The sequence below is a fragment of the Hippocampus zosterae genome, chromosome 2, assembly GCF_025434085.1.
Source record: "Hippocampus zosterae strain Florida chromosome 2, ASM2543408v3, whole genome shotgun sequence".
In the NCBI taxonomy this organism is placed as follows: domain Eukaryota; kingdom Metazoa; phylum Chordata; class Actinopteri; order Syngnathiformes; family Syngnathidae; genus Hippocampus; species Hippocampus zosterae.
In genome coordinates this window covers 27344382-27365405 of record NC_067452.1, presented here as the reverse complement: position 1 = coordinate 27365405, position 21024 = coordinate 27344382, and the positions used below count along the sequence as shown (strand labels likewise).

Below are 21024 nucleotides of genomic sequence, written 5' to 3'. Positions count from 1 at the left end.
TTTCAATGACATTGTACTGACTTGTTGTGTAGTATTAGCAATTGCAGTATTATTTTTGAAAAAGTGTTCAATCCCCTTGGCTTGATATATAATCTTTGTCCAACTCTTCTACTGTACATAGGCTTGCAGTAAGATTTGCACCAAATACGGTGTACCGCATTTTTTATAATGTGTGCATCGCTTCAAGCATCCATTGTTCGTTTGTTGGCTCATTCGAAGTCTGACAATCTGAAAATTAATCCCACAGAGCTGTTATACACAAAATGTATTATTCTACTCTGAGGCGGCCGTTAAATAGAACCGTGTGTATTGTTGTTCTACACACGTGAAGTAATAACTGACATGCAAATAATTTCGTTACACTTTGAGGCAACATGGCGTACAACTGAAAGGTCTTTGTTAACACTAGGTGACCCATTTTGTGTCACAGGAAAGTACATGTGGATGTATTATGGTTTTAGTTCCTCCTACAATAAGCATGTTCGCTCCTCGAAAACTGTGCGTTACGACAATAATGCAATGCCCCGATGCTATCTGCATTATGGCGGCCTTTATTTTTGCTTCATCCTCAGTGACTTTTCAACTTTTTAATTGGTCATTCACCAAGTGTTTGACAGTTTGGTTTTGTTGTGCTTTCATCAGGCCAAAGCAGCCAGCGGCATAAAAGGCCTGTTTCAAAGAAATCCAAAGCAGGCCTCCCTCGACAGCCATGCTGCTGCACAGCACAGCCGTAAGCAGCCGTTTGGCGCCCACCTCCTGCGGCGCACTGCCAGCGCACCGACCAAAGGTCAGCCCAAAGTCAAGAAGGGCCTCCCTGAGATCACCATGAACACCAAAGACTGCAACTCGGAGGGCACAAGTGAGGACCGAGAGTCTGAGGGCAAGGCCTCTGCTTCCTCCTCTCACCAGCCAACACCACCACAACTGCGCAACGGCGATTCACTGGCATCCGGCCAAAACAAGGGACAATGGGAACACCCTGACACCAATGGGACTTTTCACGCTGAGGGTAAAGGTAAGAGCCCTCGTTTTGCTCATCGCCGTCCTCTGAGTGAGCCTTTGAAACGGGCCGGCCGACTGCGCTTTCACGATGCGGATAGCAAGGCGGGAGTTTTTGCTCGAGTCTCACTTCACAGCTACAGCAGGGTGGGAATGTCTTCTAACTGTATCACATGCGTGATCGACTCCAGGGAGAGTCCAGACGCGGAAAGAAAGGGTGGTGTTGAGGAAAAGCAGGGGTCAAAGTCAAAACTGGCAGACGACCAGGACAGACATAACGCTTCAACCGAAAAGATGGCTAAGCCACAATGTACAGCTCATCGCCGTCCCCGAGCTTCTGCGCCAATCTCACAGTCACTTCCTCACTCTAAGGAGGCCCGGTTTCAGTCCTCATCCCAGGCTTTCCTACGCCCCAAGCCTTTCCCCAGATCCAAAGCCAGGCAAACGCTGGCTGCCCCGCACATGCAGTCTCTGCCTGATGCTTCACAGAGGAACGCTCTGTCATGCAACATTCCCCGTCGACGCTTTCCTAACACTGTCACACCAGTGCAGAGCCTGACGCCAGATTGTAGGACCAACCTCCGTTGGCATCAAACGTCAGTGCCGAAATACGGCACTGTGTGCGGCCCCGCCTTCATCCCCTTCGCAAACGCCGATGACAATCAGAGACTCTCGCTCAGTGATGACAGCAGCAGCTGTGACAGCTTTGGCAGCCTGAGCAGCTTTGACTCCCTCCCAGTGCTGCCTGGAAGTTCTGTCCTTGACAGCCGCAAGAGGGCGGTAGGCACTCTTCAACGGGAGATGAATGCCCTGTTCGCCCAGAAAATGGAGGAGTTGCGTCATAAATCACCCCTGTTCTTCGCCGGTAAGATGACGAAGCGTAGTGTACGTGTTGTGTAGTTGCCCCGTGTACTGTAGAAGATCATTTTTAGTCGAGCCCATAAAATCCTCCCAAAGCACCTCCTGTCTGTTTGACAATAATAATCCTCCTGTTTGCTCTCCTAGTAAGCGCAAAACTCCAGTGTCCAAAACACTTGACTTGAAATCCTCCTCCTTTAACCGTAAGCTTATTTAGAAGCTTTCTCCAAAAGTATGTACGAACAAAAAGTGATGAAATCCCTCCTCAAATATTTGATTCAAATTCTGTTTGTCTTTGCCCAAAACACGCCTTCTGATACAGATAACACAAATGGTAAGTTTGGAGTTCATAATGAATGGAGGTCGCCTCAGTACATCCATCCAAACACGATGACGTTTTTCTTCTAGCTTGCAATCTTACTTGAGAACAATGAGGCTACGTTTCTGTCACCGTCACATTTGAGGTCCTTTTGATATGCTTTAGGGTGGTATTTTTGCACCCATCTACCTGGTTTTAATTTGAGATAATTGTTCATGACATATCCATGTTAGGAAGTGCATTACCACTACAGTATTAATCAATTCTTTTCTCCGGAAGCTGTTCCCTTGCCCCCATCTCCTTTTCTTTCCAGTTTTTGCTGAACTCCTTTTTCCTGTTTTTCCCTTTGCACGCTCTCTCTGTTCCTAGTGCAGAATTGAGGGGATGACCAGAGCCAGGTAAACCTGCTGAAAGCACACAACCACAAATGCTCCACTCAAATACCGCGTCTATGATTTTTATGTGCATCTCCACTTCACCCATATTTTTCTCCATCTTACCCACGTTTTTCCTTCTGCTCACCATTCACTTTTGGGTGCTTTCTTTCTCAGAGGTTGATTTGGGTTTGAAATAAACAATGAAAACACATGCTCCATGCTGCCACGGCAAGTTTGGTCTTACTACTGGCCCAGAAGGGACACCATTGTGAGAAGAAATAGTTCAGATGGGAAGAAACTAGTAACAAAACCAAAGTTCGGTTAAACTGACATCATTCTCGATCATTTGAAGACTTTGAAATCAATACAGCAAACGCAACACAATGCCTTCTGTAAAGATTGCTTGTGATGCTTTATGATGTTGCAGTATCTCATTGTTCATCGAAACAATTTCATTGTATGTCAGGGGAATTTTCGTTTTTAGAATTGAATTTGAGTGGACAGAAATTGGACAGTTCTGCGTGCACGATGCATGAGGGGTTACACTGTCACACTAACAAGGAGTTAATCAGGGGAAAGAAGAAGAATGTTGATGTAGCTCCAAACACTAGAGAGAAGGGGTGCCCAAAATGTTTCGAGCAAAGAGCTACTTTTCAAGCAACCGACCTCCCGCGGTTGACCTCTTGCCGCACGTGCATGCGTACGCATACGCACGCAAGAGCATACTGTATGCGCACGCATGCATGCCATGATGATCAACTGCCATAACCGCCCCTATGATGAACGAAACATCAAAATGAACTAGATACTGTACAAGAGTTTGTGAAAAGGATATCACTGCCTACCTTAGCATAGACCTGACGCAGAGGCATGGGACGCATTTTTTGCTGCGTGTAAAGTACTATCATAGCTCACGCGTACTGCGTTAAGCTGCTTCTCCTGGCGCTCCATATTCCCATTCTTTGCCAGTGCCATCGGTGAATGGCAGATGAAACAAACTTTGAATGAAATGAGAATTAGAATTTACAAAAAAAACAAAAACAAAATTGACATATCGCAATAGCTCTGATCGCAAGCTGCAATTGCAGACTGCTGAACTTCTGCTGATGCTTGTCACGCGCCACGCGTGCTTTTTTATTTGATTTTATTTATGCTTTTTTTTTTGTGAACGTGAAACTGATAGGATTTTTTTTTTTTGGCCATTTCCCCCTCTGCGACCAATTTGGGACCAGTCCGCGGATCGATCGACTGGCTGGACACCCACCGCTATAGTGAATGCGTTTTGCCCGCAGAAGAGCACACTTGAGGGTGTTACCCCTCCCCTCCGCTGTCCCCTCAAAAAACAATCTATAAAATAAAATAATAGGACCGCAACAACCGAAAGACTTTGGACTTAGGGGGAACCTTAGCCAGAACTAAAAAAGGAACATGTAAAAGTTGATTTTAGGCTGTCAAATTGCAGCAAAATATTTAGGCCTTTTTATTTCTGTTCTAGTACTTTTTCACCTTTTTTTGGGGGGGAGGGGGGGTGTTACAAAGAATAATAGTTTTTCAAGTTGTGTTCCAATACTTATATAGTGGAGTGTATGAAGCACATTTGACAAACAGAGTTATTTATTTGTCCCATGCAGTATCCGTACTGGTAATGCAACTAATTACTTAAATCCAATGCAAAGAATATTCAAATAATCAAATTCATAATTTCGGGTGGGGTTTTTTCCTCCACAGACTGCTCCACAGTGCAGAGCCCAACGACTCCACTTCCATTACCTGCACTAAATTCTGGAGATGCTAAGAAGACACATTTCATCTGCTCTGTCATCATTTCGGAGGACGGCTTTTCTCCACAGCATTCCTCATCATTGCTGCGGTCGTCCCCCGCTCCAACGAATGCCGAATCCCATTTGACAGTTCATTCAAATGGCTTACCCAGCAGTCCTATTCCAATGAATCTAGAAAACAAAAAACCCCAAACATTTACTCGGACAGCGTTTCTCCCAGGGACATCTGCTGAAGGAAATGTCCAGATGGAGTGCGCCCAAGGTTCCCAACCAGTCACAAGTACTCGAGCATCCTTGGAGCACACCAAAAGCCAGAGAGAAACCCTGCGAGCTCCTACGCACGACACAAACGATGTAGCAGTGGTGAAGTCTGAGCCCAGATTAGAAATTTCTGCTGCACCGGTGTATGCCGAATCTCCTTCAAGCGTATCCCAAACAGCCCAGGCTGGCAGAACACACGGCGCACTGCCATCATACACACCAATAAGAAGAACAAAAAGCGAGAGCCATGTTCGAGCAAGGGCCGACTCGGTTGTCCCCGAAGTATGCACAGATGCGACTCTGAACGACCACCTTTGGAGCAAGATCGAACCCGGTAGCCATCGAGACAGCATGTCCTCGTCCTCCAGCGTGTCATCCAGCGACACGGTCATTGACTCGTCTCTTACCAACGTGCCCAGGAAGAGTCTTGCCAAAACGATGGTCCCTTGCGACTCCCACTGCGCCAGCTGCCACCATTCAGGAATCCTCTCCTTTGATAGCCCGCACATCAACAGAAGCAAGTCAAACCCTAATCTTCCGCAGATTGGGTGTTCCACGCCGCCCCATCGTCCGGTATCACCTGTTGACCCGACGCACAGACTCGCTCAAAGACGGCATACCTGGAGCCGGCTCTTCATGGAAGGACTCAAGCAGTCATCAGCCAGGACTTCATCAGCGTCTGCAACTTCAACGCCCGTTTCCCTATCCAAAAGCCTCGGTGATCTTACATCGGATGATATTTCTTGTCACTTCGACAGCAAGTACCGTAGCATCAGTCGCAGCTTTGTCGTCAGATCAACTCGGGACCATCAGCGCAAGGGCAGCCCGGCAAAAGCCCGACAAGACAGCGACCTGACGGAGCAGCTACGGAAGCTGACTGATGTGGAGCCCCTTACGGCCAGTGACTTTGCCGCTCAAAACAGACCTAGTGATTATCAGGAGGAATCCGTTGACGAGCCCCAATCAATTCGGAGGTCATCTTCCAGGAGCCAAAGCAGGGTGCGTTACATTGCGAATCGAGCCAAGAAGGCGCAGGAAAGGCAAAGGCTCCAAAGCTTGAATCAGGGCAATCCAAGCTTTGGCTATTCTGACAACATCAATGGAAGTATCGCTTGCCCCATTGAGGAGAGGGGGAATCCTGAAGGGGCCTGTTGCATTGCAAGGAGTCCCTGTGCCAGCCCAAACATGCTCAGTCCGGCCACGTCCTTAGGCTCGCCCTCTTCAAGACACTTCCCAGAGCCTGAAAACAGTCAGGTCCTTTTCAAGCTTCGAAACTGGATCCCTTGAAATGAACAGGTGTCACACACTCACAGCGATCTACTTTTTTAAAAGGTTCCTAAAAAGGATTGTTTTTTTATTTTTATTTTATTTTATTTTTTAATTTTAGCTCACATAAAGGTAGCTCAGACAAATCTGGATTCACAAACATTGTCCTGACATATGGAAATACATTTCGCTTCTCGAGCAAACGATTAGAAAGCCCTGTAAGTCTGCACTCAACGATGGAGTGAACATTTTTGATTTTGATTCCAATTTTACGGCTCTTTATGATGATGACTTTGATCTAATTTTATGTTTGCGTATGGAGGTAATACATCCAGTAGCAATATGTAAAGTCAAGGTCATCTCTTCTACTCTTTAACCCCAGACATATATAATCTGAATTTTAGAAACATCCTGGTGAGATTCTTATCCGCATTATTATTTGTAGCCCACCCGTCAAGCAATATTAGAAGAGGGATGGTATTGTTGTCATGTGAAACATAATGTGCAGTTTTCCGCTAAACACTGAGCTGTCTTACCTGCTGAGAAAAATGAACACTGTTCATACATTTGCAATGCAAGATCCAAGTTTTCATTTATGCAATAGTTTGTGTCGTGCTTTCTTGTAATGCAACCAAGCTGCCATTTTTCAGCGAATGATTTTGACTTGTAGCATGTCACAGCACTGAGAGAACGCCTCCTTTTTAGTAGCCCCTTTTAGGTGACTGCATGCGTTATATGCACTGTATTATTTATCCCATGGCTGGGCTTTTATTTTACTATGTTTTTTTTTCTTTTTTAAATCAAGTTGTTTAATGTCCCGAACGTTATGTAGGACACTTTTATTGGTGTTCCCAAGAGAATCACATTGTAATTTGTCCTCCTGCATAGTCCATGCTACTAAAACAAAGCACGTTTATTTGTTGGCCTGCTGTATTGTTTGTACTGACATGCCAGTTCTGTGTGCAAACATTTTAGGGACGATATTTAATTTAGCAGTGTGTAATTAAATGAATAAATTCCTAAAAATAATTTAAAGTGCCATTCATTTTTTTTTCTCCTTCAGAGTGCTTCTGATTGATGACCAAAAAAAAAACAACAACAACAACAAAACCCCCTCTGAGTTTGAACACATTCTGACTCAGGATAATTGTTGACGCCCAATTTTATTATTTGAAATTCAAAATGATCACATTTAAGAAAATTGCACAGCCTAATGGCTGTCATCATCAAACCTTTATGAACTGTCCTGAAAAGAATCGTTTAATATTTTTACCTTGTAAAACAAAACAAAAAAAATGATTAGCTGTTGTGTACTTCGATATCAGGCACAGAGGGCGAGGGGAGTCATTTCACAGAATAATTTCAATTGTTTAGTTGCTTTTGTGTAATTTGAGTTATTGTTGAGCGACCATATTTTACTGAACATCCAGTGACCACTTTCCCAAGTCTCCAGTTCATTCATGTTAAAGAATGTGGTGACATTCGAAAAGTGCTCAACACGCATGTGCTGGTCCAGAGCTGAAGCGTCTTGAAAATAAAACTCGCTTTTTTTTTTTTTGTGACTTCAAAGTGACTGAAAGTTTTGGTCGAATCGTGGACCTGCTCTGGGCATTCCGCTTGAGAGGTTCCGCTGTAATTGAGCCTTACTAAAGCTGACATGTGGAAGGATTTGACCTTGGATTTGGTGACTGTGCTTTCTGCTCTAATTATCAACTCTGCTTTGGTGTGTTTACCAGGAGTGACCTTTGGCAAAAACCCAGCAGACCCCCCTGCAGGAGGCGTGATGTTTTTTTTTTCTTTTCGTTTGTTTTTTTCTTTTTGCACAGTGGATGTCAACCTCAATCACTAAACTGTCAACCATTGCCTCATGATTACTAAATTACTAAAAGTGAGTTTGTTAAGAGCGCTCCTCAGTTGGAAGTCTTTTGAAAATGTAGATCAACGGAGGCGGTTGTATGTTTACGAATCAATTTAAACGCCGATCTTTGACAAGCCCTTTCAATTCTCTTTTTGTAATGAGTGCGATCGCAATCTGCATTGCATGTCAAAGCAATTTACACCCAAGTTGAACCTTTCAGTCTTCACATTCAGAAAGGCACGGAGCCACTTCATGCTTTCTCACGACACTGGTTCTTCAAAGCCTCGTCTATTGTCACTTTGTGCTTTCCAAAAACTGACGGCCTCCTCTGGCTCGCTGTCACATTCTGCTGGGCCCTCTTCTTCAGCTCTGAGAGACTTTGTGAAGCGCAACATGCTCGTTTTAGCGCCGCGGACTCCATTCCAGCCGGCAAAGAAATACAAAAGACGGGCTTCATTAGGATTCCCAGACAATCGCAGGCACTCTTTTAAGGATGTATATTTCTAGACCGCTTGGCGCGACTTTTTCGCTCAATTGAAACCGCCTTCACTGTTCACTTCAGTTCAGGCTTAACAGAATGTTTTGTCTCAAAGACTGAATGCGACCCCTCCTTCATGATGAAGTCACCACTTATTTTTAAAGTTCCATCAACTTGTTGAACGATGCCAAAACCCACAGCAAAAACAAGATCGCTTTCATGGGGACATGGAGAAAAAAAAATCACGAACTGAAACAAAACACAACAGGATTTTAAAAAATCACTTCAACATCATTACTCGTTTTGTCTCTCACTGCCAATTTTGTTTCAGGACAATGGAGGCCACTAAACATTTCAGTATACAACTATTTTTCAATTTATGTTAAGAAGGGATTTGTTTTAAAAAAAAAAAAGCACCAATCAATTTTGTCAGAAAATATGAAGTGCAGGCTCTCATCGTGGCATCAGAGGAACCAGGTTCAATTCCAGCTCCGGCCTCCCTGTGCGCATGTTCTCCTCGAGCCTGCGTGGGGTTTCTCCGGGTACTTCGTTTTCCTCCCGCTTTCCAAAAACATGCATTGCTGGTTGATTGAACACTCAAAATTGTCCCGAAACGTGAGTGTGAGTGTGGATGGTTGTTTGTCTCTGTGTGCCCTGCGATTGGCTGGCAACTGGTTCAGGGTGTCCCCCGCCTACTGCCCGAAGACGGCTGGGATAGGCTCCGGCACCCCCCAACCCCCACGAACCTAGTGAGGATAAGCGGATGGGAAAATGAAAGAATGACTGAATGAATGAATATGAAGTGCTTTATTTTCTTAGCGGGCCATATAAAATGATGTGGTGAGCTGTAGCTGGACTTGAGTTTTCAACGTCAGTCTGAAATATACATCTCTTATTATTATTCACATTTGGTGGGACATAAATCCTTCAAAACATTTTTCAAATAAAACAAAGCAATTTCCTTAATTATACATTTTAGAAACAAACAAATACATCACAGTTAAGCTCGGAGATGGATCAGTGGTTAGCAGCATTGGTATGACATTTTTTTGAAAAAGTATTCCTTTATTATTTCCATTGTCAATCCTTTCATCAGTTGACACTTTTAAAAACATTTAACACTAGATCAGGGCCCAAGTATTCATAAGGACAGAAAATGAGTTTGTTAGTTTAAACTAGGGGTCTCACAAAAACTGTGACCACTTCCACCAAATCCCAAATACCAGACAGCGGCATTTATCTTGAGACTTTTTTTCCAGCCTCTGTCTCAACAAAAAAGTTCGAGATTTCCCCCATTCAGGCCCTCCCTCTGTCCCTCACATTTAAACTCGCCCACTACCGTCTGCTGTGCACAACCACTTACCCCTTGCGGCATTTGCTGACCATTTCTTACACTTTTTGTTGGTGTCTTTTTTTTCGTCATTGTGAAATCCACACTTCCTAGGTGAGTACAAAATTAATTACACAGCCCAAAAAGGAAAAAACAAATCTTTCAGACAGCCATGTTATCCTTCAACTTGAGATGTATGCAAATGTAATTTTCAGGCTTTTGGCAAGATGAAAGACTGCATCGCTGTTATCTTCAGCGTGGCAGCTCTGAGTAGATGGGCATTCGCTGCAGGTAAGATGAAGACTACGCTGAAAATAAGGTGTCGACAGCAAAAAATATATATGTATGTGTATATGTGCAATTGTATCTTTGGTTGTCGTAGTGGCACGTTTAATTGTACAAAATCTTTTTTTGAAAACTTAGCTCCAAGAATCTTTTTTTTTTCACTTGTTTGGGGAAAATACTATACGTGGTCTATGCATTGACCAGTCTATTCATTAGGCACCCCTTTGTAAGAAAATAACACAAGAGGTGTGGCTGTTGGTAGGACAATAGCTGTTTACATAATGCAGAGCAGTTTTACACCGCTTTCAACCAACAGTAAAAAAATAAAATAAAAAATCTCTTTGTGTCTGTCAAAACTACATTGTTGCCTTGGATAAGACAGGGTTTTGGATTCAGTTCAGGTGTACCAAAAGGCACAAAAATACTCAACACATTGCTTTCAAAAAGTCAGGGATTTGGGGCTTTCGAGAGAAATTTTAGCATGAGCCCAAAATGCACGCTAATTATACAATACAATATATGCTGATTTATATAGCGCTTTCACAACAGCTGCAGCTGTAACAAAGCGCTTAACAAAAGAGTTAACATAAAGTAAATTACTAAAAAATTCTATGTGACATTAACTCATTCACTCCCGAAGACGTTTTTAAACGTCTTTTCAGACTTGGTCCAGAATTGACTGGTACTGAATGAGTCAAATGCTCAGCGTTTAACCCTCCTTTTAGGCTTCAGGTCAAACTAACCCTTTGTAATTTTGGGGGGGAAGTCTTAAGTGAATCAGGATTTTGGAGTCAATAATTATAGGTGGACTCAATTTGAGCTCCTTTGAACTTTTAAATGCACTTTTCCAAGTGTTTAAACTTTCATTTTGAGAAACTTCTCTAACAAGGAAATGAATGTCAGAATCACAACATTTTGCTCCATGAACACAGGAATGCATTTCCAAGGACATCCGCTTCACTGCTTTTCCGCTACACTTTTGGCAAGAGTGTCCGTTTCTCTTTCTTGCAACCTGCTGATGACACTTTGTGACATTTGAAGCTCAGTGGCCGCTTGCTCCCTTCTGAGAACCTTCAGCTTGCGGCGCGTTGATCCATTGTTTGAGGTTTCCTTCCTCTCATCATTTCAAAATGTTATAGAATTGTTAAAACAACAATTGGAATTGAACCAGTAAATGTATTTGTCCACTCATCGTTGATCAAACTGTGAATTTTGCCATCCAGCTTCTTCTTGTGCGACCTGTTGTACATCTGAATTAAAAAGATTACACTGCTAAAATAAACAACCTCCCGTCCCCCCAAAAAAATTTTTTTTCTGAAATGCTGGAAAGCCAATATTCACAACAGCAAAACTTACAATATTCAGTTGAATTGCCTAACTTAAACTATTAACGCAATTTGCCAACTTGGAATGTTCAATTCACCCAACTTTTTTTTTTTTTTTTTTGCTTTTAAGCTAAACTGTAAATGTAGTCGTGCATTGTGGGTTTGTCCTGAAATTTCCACTCCAAAGCCAAATATCCAAATACAACTTTTTATGAGTACATATGTACGCTCGATTACAAACTGCACGTCTCGAGCTAAGCTCACGATTGCAGACGTTGGGCTCTGGCTGACCTTTTGAAAAAAAATGTCTCCATCCCAGCCGGTTTTCTTCAATGCAACTCTGACCCTGCCAGACTGTCGGGGTCCTGTCACAGCACAATCCAATTGCGCGGCCTCGCGTTTCTCACCAGTGGAGGGGCTGGCGTCGTGCTGCGTTTTTGAAAGCACTGTGATAAATCAATTACCGTAACCAACACTCTGCAGGCAGGCAGGCAGACGACGAACTGACAAGGCATCTCCGCTGCTCGTAGCTCTTGCCATCCTCTCTGGAGGAGGCTGACCGGGTGTCTTGAGCCTCGTTTGACTCATCGGCGACGACTTTTGTCGTTGCATGAAATTATGATGAACATGCGCCTCTGGCACCTCCTGATCCCCGCTGCCCTCCTCTGATGTAAGGTCCCACAGACGTGCTGGGAACACCACTGGCCACAGTTCAGGGTGATGCCGTGGGGGTTTGGGGGACGGGACTCCTTGTACTGCTCTTGTTTACATGTTGAAATGAGGGGTTGGAAAAGGATCTTTTATTTCTTTACAGAGCGTCCCCCCGACTTTGATTCTCACATAGCCAAGTGCCGTGATTCATTGTACACAAGGCCTCTCTTGTCCTTTCGTGGCTCCTGATCTTATTTACCGTTGCAGTTAGAGAAAAACCAATGAGACACAATGCAGCAATAGAATCCATCGGGCCTTTTGAAGCTGCTCCAAACCGTAGTTTGAAAACATCAAAACAAAGTCAATTTGAGCTTGCTTTGTGACTTTGTTTTCTTCTTAAGAGAAATTCTCCTTCTCCCCCCACTCACATTCCAGGCATCAAGGAGTTATCCATCACCACTATAAAGGTATTCATTTTTCTTCCCTCAAAGTGAAGTCCTAACTCATTGTTCGAAACTTTTCACATTCAAAGAGTCTAGTCTTTGTTGTTAAAAAACTATTTAAATGAAAACAATCTATTTTGAATGCCCTTTTGCTAAGTTTTTGCTCATCATCTCATCTCTAATCCCCATTCAAATAAAATACTCTACTTGTGTTTCTCAGCAAGACCCGTACACAATGACCAAAGGCTCAGGAGGAGAGCTGGAGGGCTACTGCATTGACCTGATCTCTGAGCTCAGCCAAATGCTCAACTTCAGATACAAAGTGCAACTGGTGAAGGACAACCGCTACGGAGTCATGGATTCCAGCGGCAACTGGAATGGAATGATTGGTGAAGTCATCAGAGGAGTAAGTCACCTCACCGGCGCTGGATGGTCAACCCATGCACGTACGCTGTAGGGACAAAAGTATTGGGACACCTGGCAAAGTGCAAAATATAGTGTCTTTTGCACAAGATATGGCGGAATGTCTGCTCATTCATCCAGAAGCACTTTGCTTCTGGATGAACAGTGACAAAGTCACTGTTAGCCAAATGCTGTTTAACCCCAATTTCTGTTTGCTCATCCAAAAGGTTTTTGATGGGTTTGAGATCACGGCTCACACCAGCCCTTTCTTTTCAGGGGTATTCTTTTCCCCATCATTGTGAATGTACCTGTAACAATAGAGCTGCTTGGGATTTTCAGAATGTGAACAGGTGGTCTTCCAACACCGTCCTTTAGGAAGCTGACCTGGCGGTGGCACCGCTGACCCTCACTGCCATCAGAGAGCAATATGTTGACATGACAACCCCCTTCATGCAAACAGGCATCGGTTTCATTGTGCACAAAGACGTGGCCTGCGACGAGAGCTCATTCGGCCTTCTGGCACCCTTCTCCACGGAGATGTGGGTGGGCATCCTCATTGCGTTCGTGCTCACCGGCCTTTGCATATTCCTTGTGGGCAGGTATGTTTCACCTTTTGCATTTTGCCATTGTCTGTGTTATGATGTCTGTTGGGGCCACACTGCTGTTTTCACACCCACTCTCACTTTACAAAACCATCTTTAGTCAAAGACATTAAATTGCCCTTCTTTGTTTAATTTGACTTAAAAACCAAATTGAACAACCACGCAGCATTCCGAGCTTTCACTCTGCATATTTCATTCTAGCATTTTTATTTTTAACTAATTCTGGAATGGAGGCCTGGTAAGAACGTCGGCCTCACCGTGCAGAGGGGCACGGGTTCGATTCTGGTTCCAGCCTTCCTGTGTGGAGTTTGCATGTTCTCCCCGTGCCTGCGTGGGTTTTCTCCGGGTACTACGGTTCCTTCCCGCATTCCAAAAACATGCATGGCAGGTTAATGGAACACACTAAATTCTCCCTAGGTGTGAGTGTGAGCGCGGGTGGTTGTTCGTCGCTGTGTGCCCTGCTATTGGCTGGCAACCAGTTCAAGGTGTATCTCGCCTACTGCGCAAATACTCTTTTGGGGGGAGGAGGGGGCTTTATTGCCTTTTATTTGACACTAATATTTTCATTGTTTTAATATTTTTGCGAGACATATTAAGTACAATTACATCTTAGACTGACGTGAATCTTGCCCCCCCCCCCCCCCCCCCCCACACTCCCCAACAGGATCAGTCCCACTGAATGGGCCGAGCCCGACACGGACAAGCCCCAATTCACTTTACTGCACAGCTACTGGTACATCACAGGAGCGCTCACTCTTCAAGGTATCCCAGCAACCAGTTAAACGTAACCCACCACTCTACATTCTGTTGTAAATTTCCTCTCTCTCTTTTCTGCCTGACATTCCACGCATTCAGCAATGGAGAAGTTATATTCAGCTGCAGCTTTAATGTATTCGTGCATTTGGACTCAATTGCAGGGTTACGAATTCCAACTTGCTGAGACAGTACAATTCCAAATTTACACACACTATGGTTTATACACAAAAAGTGGAACCTTTACGGTGACACACAAAAGATAAACACTAAACAGATTCTGATTAATTTTTTCTTTTAAAGAAATAAAAATGAATGAATCGCTTCCAGGGGTGTGGCCATCTTGAATCCTGAACTAACTGAGCAAACAAGATAAGATAAGATAAGATATCCTTTATTTGTCCCACAATGGGGAAATTTACAGCCTCCAGCAGCAAGAATGCATGTAGAAAGAATAGGAAAAAAAAACACAACAACAAACATCTTTCAATTAAATACAATATGAACACAAATGGATAAATCGCAGTACTATTTACAATTTACCTTCACATCATTTAATTATTATTATTATTATGATTGTTATTTTTTATTCATCAGCCTGACAGCAGTCGGTAGGAACGAGCGTCGGTATCTCTCCTTCTTGCAGCGCGGGTGTAACAGTCTCTGGCTGAAGGAGCTACCAAGTGCTGTCAGGGCGGGCTGGAGGGGGTGGGAGGGACTGGCCATCATAGCTTTTAGCTTAGTTAGCATCCTTCTGTTGCCCACCTCCTCCAGAGTGTCAAGGGAGCAACCCAGGACAGAACTGGCCTTCCTGACCAGTCGCTCCAGTCTCTTTCTGTCCCGGGCCGAGATGCTGCCTGACCAGCAGACAATGCCATAATAGATGGCCGAGGCCACCACCGAGTTATAGAACGTCTTAAGGAGTGACCCCTGAACCCCAAAAGACCTCAGTTTCCTGAGTAGGAAGAGTCGGCTCTGTCCTTTCCTAATCAGGGTGTCCGTGTTTGTGGACCAGTCCAGTTTGTCGTTGAGAAGAACGACTTCTCAAGAAATATAAGATAAGATATAAGATATAATATAAGAAATATATTATACAAGAAATATATTACTTAAAACAGGCACTGTTTTCAGTAATATATTTCACCGTCATGTAAGTCTGTATGGAGTTTGCATTTTCTCCCTGGGGTTACATTGTACTTTTGTTTTTAATTGTCTGTTTGTCTGTGCACTTAGGCGCCGGTCCCCATCCTAAAGCTGTGTCTGGAAAACTAGTCAGTGCCATCTGGTGGGTGTTTGCGATACTGCTGCTTGCTTGCTACTTAGCCAACTTAAACTCGGCACTCCACTCCAACAACAAGCACATCTCCATGAAGACCTTTGAAGACCTCGTCAACCAGGACGAGATTGAATTTGGCACAGTGGACAGCGGATCCACTATGCTTTTCTTTAAGGTGTTCAGTGTTCATGAGCAACAGCGTTGTGATGACGTGATCTTGAGAGTACTGAAAGACTTCACGGGGATGCTGTTTCTCCTTCTTTGCTTTTGAAGAATTCAAAGAGTGCCGTGTATCGGCGCATCTACCAGCACATGGAGCGTAAGAAGAGCTACGTGGCAAGCATGGAGGAAGGCATTCGTCGTGCGCAGGAAGGAAATTTCGCTTTCATTGGCGAAGCGGTGTCCTTGGATTTGGCTGTGGCTCGCCACTGCAAACTGACCCGTTCACAGGAAGTCATCGCCATGAGAGCGTATAGCGTCGCCGCACGTCAGGGTGAGTCCCGGCTATTGATCAGCTTTAGGGAGCCACTAACTCACGGATTCAAAGGCCTCAAACCACTTCACCAGGGTCCCCATTGGTGAAAAACCTCACCGAGGCCATTCTTCAGTTGAGCGAATCTGGCGAGCTGACCTACTTGCGGGACAAGTGGTGGGCCAGCAGCTGCTTGGGAGAGGACGGGGCCCGCACCTCAGACAGCCTGCAGCCTTATGACTTGCGGGGTCTCTTTCTCCTTCTCGGTCTTGGCCTGGGTGTGGGCCTCCTTTTTGGCCTGCTGGAGCTCCTCACCACGGCCCGCAGTCGAGCCAAAGAACAGAAGGTAGGAATGGAAACATTTTGTTCCAAATATGGTGCTTTTATTTCAGTCTGGAATCTGTGATATCAAATGCAGTCTTGTTTTTTGTTGTTGTTGTTCTTACCATGAAACAGATTAGGAAGTAAAGAAAATAGAAAAATGTTCAATCACCGTTTTGATTCTTCCTCCCTGCTACAGAAATCATGTTGCTCGATGTTGACCTCTGAGCTTCATCGACGCTTTGGCGGAGGAGGTGAGGTGGCAGAGCAAAACGCATCTGACAAAAGCAAAGCCTAATGCAAACAAACCACAGACGGAGACAAACTGTGGCTGCCCCCCCCCCCAGTACATACAAACGCACTTGCCTCTTAGTGTTTCCATAGTAACACTTACATGTTAGGTGATTATTACAATCTATCCAGATTTCGTGAGTTTCACAATAAAACACACCATTAAGTAACTTTATGATATCAAGGCAAAAAAAAAAGAAGGATGACTAACATTGGGAAAATGCTAATCATTACTAATAATGTATGATGTCCTCAATTATAATGATGCCTTTACAATGTAGCTATCTTGCTTGGTTCATTCAAATAAATTTTCCACTCTTCAAAGTTCGGTTTTCTTTTGCTGTGCACAGTCATGAGCAATTTCAGAGATTTTACAGGTTGTTCATCATCGTTGGCAATAGGAATATCTGAGTCATGACATCATGACAACAAAATAAATGGTCTTTATGTTGAAAAAGCAACAATTCAATCATCAGAATTCTCAGAACGAATTCCAACCAATTTCACCAAGCTTCAATGTTCGAGATGCACAAGGCCCGCACATGTTTTGCTTTTTGCATGCCTGCCTTTTTGATTTTCATGCCGTGTCCAAACCTGCTTTCCAATTAGTGTTGTTTTGCACACTCATGTTTGACTGTGTTGTAATATATTATAACAGATTACATGCCTTGTCATTGCTAGTGAATTTCATTCATTATTCAGCCTGGGAAATAATGTTAAAGCTTAAATAAACATTAAGCTTGCCTTTTTTTTAAAAAATACACACCTCTGGGAAAACCAATCATTTGAGCCAGAATTGGCTATTTTTATAGGCTATGAAATGAACACCTAGTATTATTCATTTCACCCAAGTTCGGAATTTCCGTACATTAAAAAAAACACCTACATTTAAAAAAAAACAGTGGCATACCAAACATGCAACCTGTAGATGAAGTAAATAAAAAGTCCTTCTGAGAAGCGAGGTGCAAGAAAGGTCTACTCTACACTCTTCAAGGACAGTTTCAATGGGAAAGAATGCAAGAGCGACCAACAACAGCTTCTATAGAAATGTGAGTGTGGATGAGAAAATTAACTACACCTTTAGGGACTTCACACCCACATAGGAAGGAAGCGATGTGGTTGAATGAGCCAAAAGCAACCTTCAGGCCAGACAAATGGGATTGAAGGCCAGGTTGAAGACCACAGTGTCAGCGGGCCCAGAGTTGCAAAGGCTGAGCAAGAGAAGATGAGGGAGCAAGGAGAAAGGAATGTCGGAAACCCCCAAGAGAAAGTCCCATCCGCATCCCCAAATGACCCTTGACAAGAGTCAAAAGTGCAGGAGTCTCAGTATCCCAGGTTGGGAGCCGCACATCCAAGTTTCCTGCAAAAATGCTATTCACCGACTTTGACAATAAGGATGTGATGCTTAAATAAAAGCAGTACGACTGAGTTGACTTCCCCACTTTGAGACCACTTGCGCTATAAGTGATGTCTTTCTTCCAAAGCACGCGTGGGTCAACATTTTCTACCATGAACACATCCAGAGGAAACAGAGCAACCGATTGGCACGTGTTCATCACGAATGCCTCGCTGTGACATGGCCGCCACCTTTCGTTCACCCCCATAGGAAGGTTAATTTAAAATGTTAAAATGATATACAACTTATACTGTAGAAATGAAGATTTGCAAAGGTGACCTGATAGATTTTCATTAAAAGGGCTCGCCCATCGATTTAGTTCCGCCAATGAGAAAAAAAAAATTGTGAGCATCACTGCTGTAAGTTTATCCAACTAGCGGAATACTTCTTTGAGAACCACACCAACATTGTTATTTGCACCCGTGGCTATAGAAAATGAATGAATGGATGGATGTCATTCTAGTACCTGGTACCCTTTCTGTTGACTGCATGTTATTCCTCTCTTTCTCCACTTGAGTATGCTGTTGTGTTTCTACTGACGAGTAACAGTCCTCGTTCTCTTCAGACACTCCTGGAAAGCCTCCCGACATGTCTCTGCCTTTATTGGTGAAACCTTGATTGCACATTGGAAATTTTCGATGATGTGCCGTCATGGCCGTTACCATCATCCAACCACTGCTGTAGTGGTTTTTTTCCCCATTTGGGTCACACGGCTGACACCGATGCACAATTTATTCTACAGTGAAACTTAGATGTTTGTGTCTGGAACCAGCTAACTCTACATCGAGGGGTTTGAACCGAGATTCAAAGCCGGGACATCTTGACTCGACTGTGAGGCTAAGATGCTAACCATCACTTCACCATGCGGACACGCAAGGTGGTAATAGTTTGGGGATTTTTCTCTTGTAGTTAGTTTTAATTTCATTTGGATTTTTGTTTTCTTCTTTCTTTTTTAGAGCATTTTTGTTTGTTTTATTTTGTTGAAAATGCTTAATTTGAGTTTTTATTAGCTTTAGTCGTGTGTATGAAAGCAAACTACCATTCTCCAACTTCTGTTTGACATTTCCTTTTTCTACATAGATGTACAGCAATACCGAAAGAAATACATTTAAAATGAACCCTGAAAGCTCACATGCAGTGGCGCTCCGTCAGGGCCACCAAGGCCTTCTCTGCTGACCTAAACATTATTTTTATTATTCATTCATTCATTCATTCATCTTCCGAGCCGCTTGATCCTCACTGGGGTCGCGGGGGGTGCTGGAGCCTATCCCAGCTGTCTTCGGGCAGTAGGCGGGGGACACCCTGAATCGGTTGCCAGCCAATCGCAGGGCACACAGAAACGAACTACCATCCGCACTCACACTCACACCTAGGGACAATTTAGAGTGTTCAATCAGCCTGCCACTCATGTTTTTGGAATGTGGGAGGAAATCGGAGCACCCAGAGAAAAACCACGCAGGCCCGGGGAGAACATGCAAACTCCACACAGGGAGGCCGGAGCTGGAATCGAACCCGGTACCTCTGCACTGTGAAGCCGACGTGCTAACCACTGGGCTACTTAATCAATTTACTTTTCTGAGAATAACACACATTTATTATTTTATTTTCATAAATATGTCAACAAAATTATTCTCTGTATTCTTTACGTCATATTATTTCCACTTATTAAGTTATTTAAAATAACATTGTAAGCCACTCGATAAATAACTTATTTATTATGGTAGTTTTTAACCAATCATATCTCAGATAGCTTGTGTTGCCAGGTAAACTAAACTTGCTCGGGGCCTTCAGATTAAACAGAGCAGGCCCCTGTGCGCTGTAAATGAACTGGCACAGTCAGCTTGCCAATCAGATCACGAGTCTGCTAAACAGGGCCAGCGAGAAAGGCTTACGTCATAGGTGTCAAACTGAGGTCCTGGAGGGCCGCTGCCCTGCATGTTTTCCAAGTCTCCCTGTTGCAACACACCTGATTCAAATGAACAGATCATCAGCAAGCTCTGCAGAAGCCTGACATTGAACCAGTTCATTTGAATCAGGTGTGTTGCAACAGGGAGACTTGGAAAACATGCAGGACAGCGGCCCTCCAGGACCTGCGTTTGACACCTATGGCTTACGTCGACACTGGACGTGCGCGTTCGGTGATTGGATTAGCGCCTGCTAGAGGGAGCTGTTGCTGCATTTTGACCCAAAATGGCCGAAGGAGAAGACGTTGATGTGGTTGCAGGACTACTTTCCACGCAATGTTCAAGACGGACCTTCCACTGGATTTACCCATTTAAGTTGTTTTACCAAGGCAGCAAGGAAACATCAGAGCACGGCTGGGCACTTGCAAACTACGGCGCATTTAAAAACGTTTGGGGACACTCGCGTAGCTCTGCAGCTCAGTGAACAGGCACTACATTGGTGAGTAAATGAATTTTATTTTACATTTCTTCTTTTTATTTTATTTCATTGTTATTAATGGGCACGAAATAAAATGACAAAGATACAAAAATTTATCAAATAAATCAGCTCACCTGCAATTTATAATGGCGCATTGTAGTCAACTTCGTGCACTGAAATTCGTTTAATCTCAGCTGCTCAACATTTTCAGTTATTTGCTGTTGTATAGCTTATTCTCAAAACGCAAATGATCTGTTAATTTTATTTTCAAAGAATAGTTTGTTTTGTTATTGTGTGGTTGGTGTCTTCTATGAAACTGCGACATTGCGCAATTTATTGGACAGACTTGTTTATGATCACACAGCGTAATTTGGGTGGCATTTTAGTATTTTTTCAAACTTTTTATTTTTGACTATCTGTAAATTTACTTTCCTGCTCTTAATTGTGAATGCCTACTTGATGGTTTTAAATGCTCCTGAAATTAAGAACTGCCTGACGAGCCTATATTGTGTTAATGTATGTGACGTCACCGAAGGCCTAAGGTTGAAATTCACGGCCCGCCACTGCTCACATTTATTAATTGACAAAGATGAACATGACTGACACTTTTGCTTTAATTTCATAAATGTAAAATTTACTTTAAGCTACTTTTCTTTTTTTTAAAAAAAGCATTTTGATTGTATTTTCTTAACAAAAATCTCGGGTGGGGGGGTTCCCCCGATTTTTATTTCACTTATTTTGCTAGTTTTGTATACTACAATAACCTTGCTGCCACTTTTCCCCCAATAGTGTGGTTTACAAAAATGCCAGTGTAGTATCCAGTCATCCATCTTCTATCCCCACTAGTTGCAGGCGTGCTGCAGCCTATCCCAGCTAATTTTGGAGAAAAGGCAGGGTA

General features: G+C 43.5%; 2 protein-coding genes across 7 annotated transcripts in view; both read left to right on the top strand.

Moving 5' to 3' along the window:
* Positions 1-6890, top strand: part of plch2a (phospholipase C, eta 2a) — a 128223-nt gene extending 121333 nt beyond the window's left edge. For all 6 annotated transcript variants that reach the window (XM_052058257.1, XM_052058258.1, XM_052058259.1 and 3 more), the window contains 2 exons: positions 643-1015; positions 4282-6890. In XM_052058257.1, coding sequence (XP_051914217.1) covers positions 643-1015; positions 4282-5882 — 1974 coding nt within the window. In that variant the 3' untranslated portion in view covers positions 5883-6890. The remainder of the gene's footprint in view (positions 1-642; positions 1016-4281) is intronic.
* A 2589-nt stretch (positions 6891-9479) lies between these two features.
* Positions 9480-16672, top strand: si:ch211-251b21.1 (uncharacterized protein LOC571720 homolog). The gene is made up of 10 exons (XM_052058285.1): positions 9480-9641; positions 9743-9818; positions 12224-12255; positions 12452-12637; positions 13009-13232; positions 13900-13997; positions 15222-15439; positions 15538-15757; positions 15832-16082; positions 16257-16672. Exons 2-10 carry the CDS (start codon positions 9755-9757, stop codon positions 16353-16355), a joined length of 1392 nt encoding a protein of 463 aa, XP_051914245.1. The 5' UTR covers positions 9480-9641; positions 9743-9754; the 3' UTR covers positions 16356-16672.
* The last annotated feature ends 4352 nt before the right edge of the window (positions 16673-21024 follow it).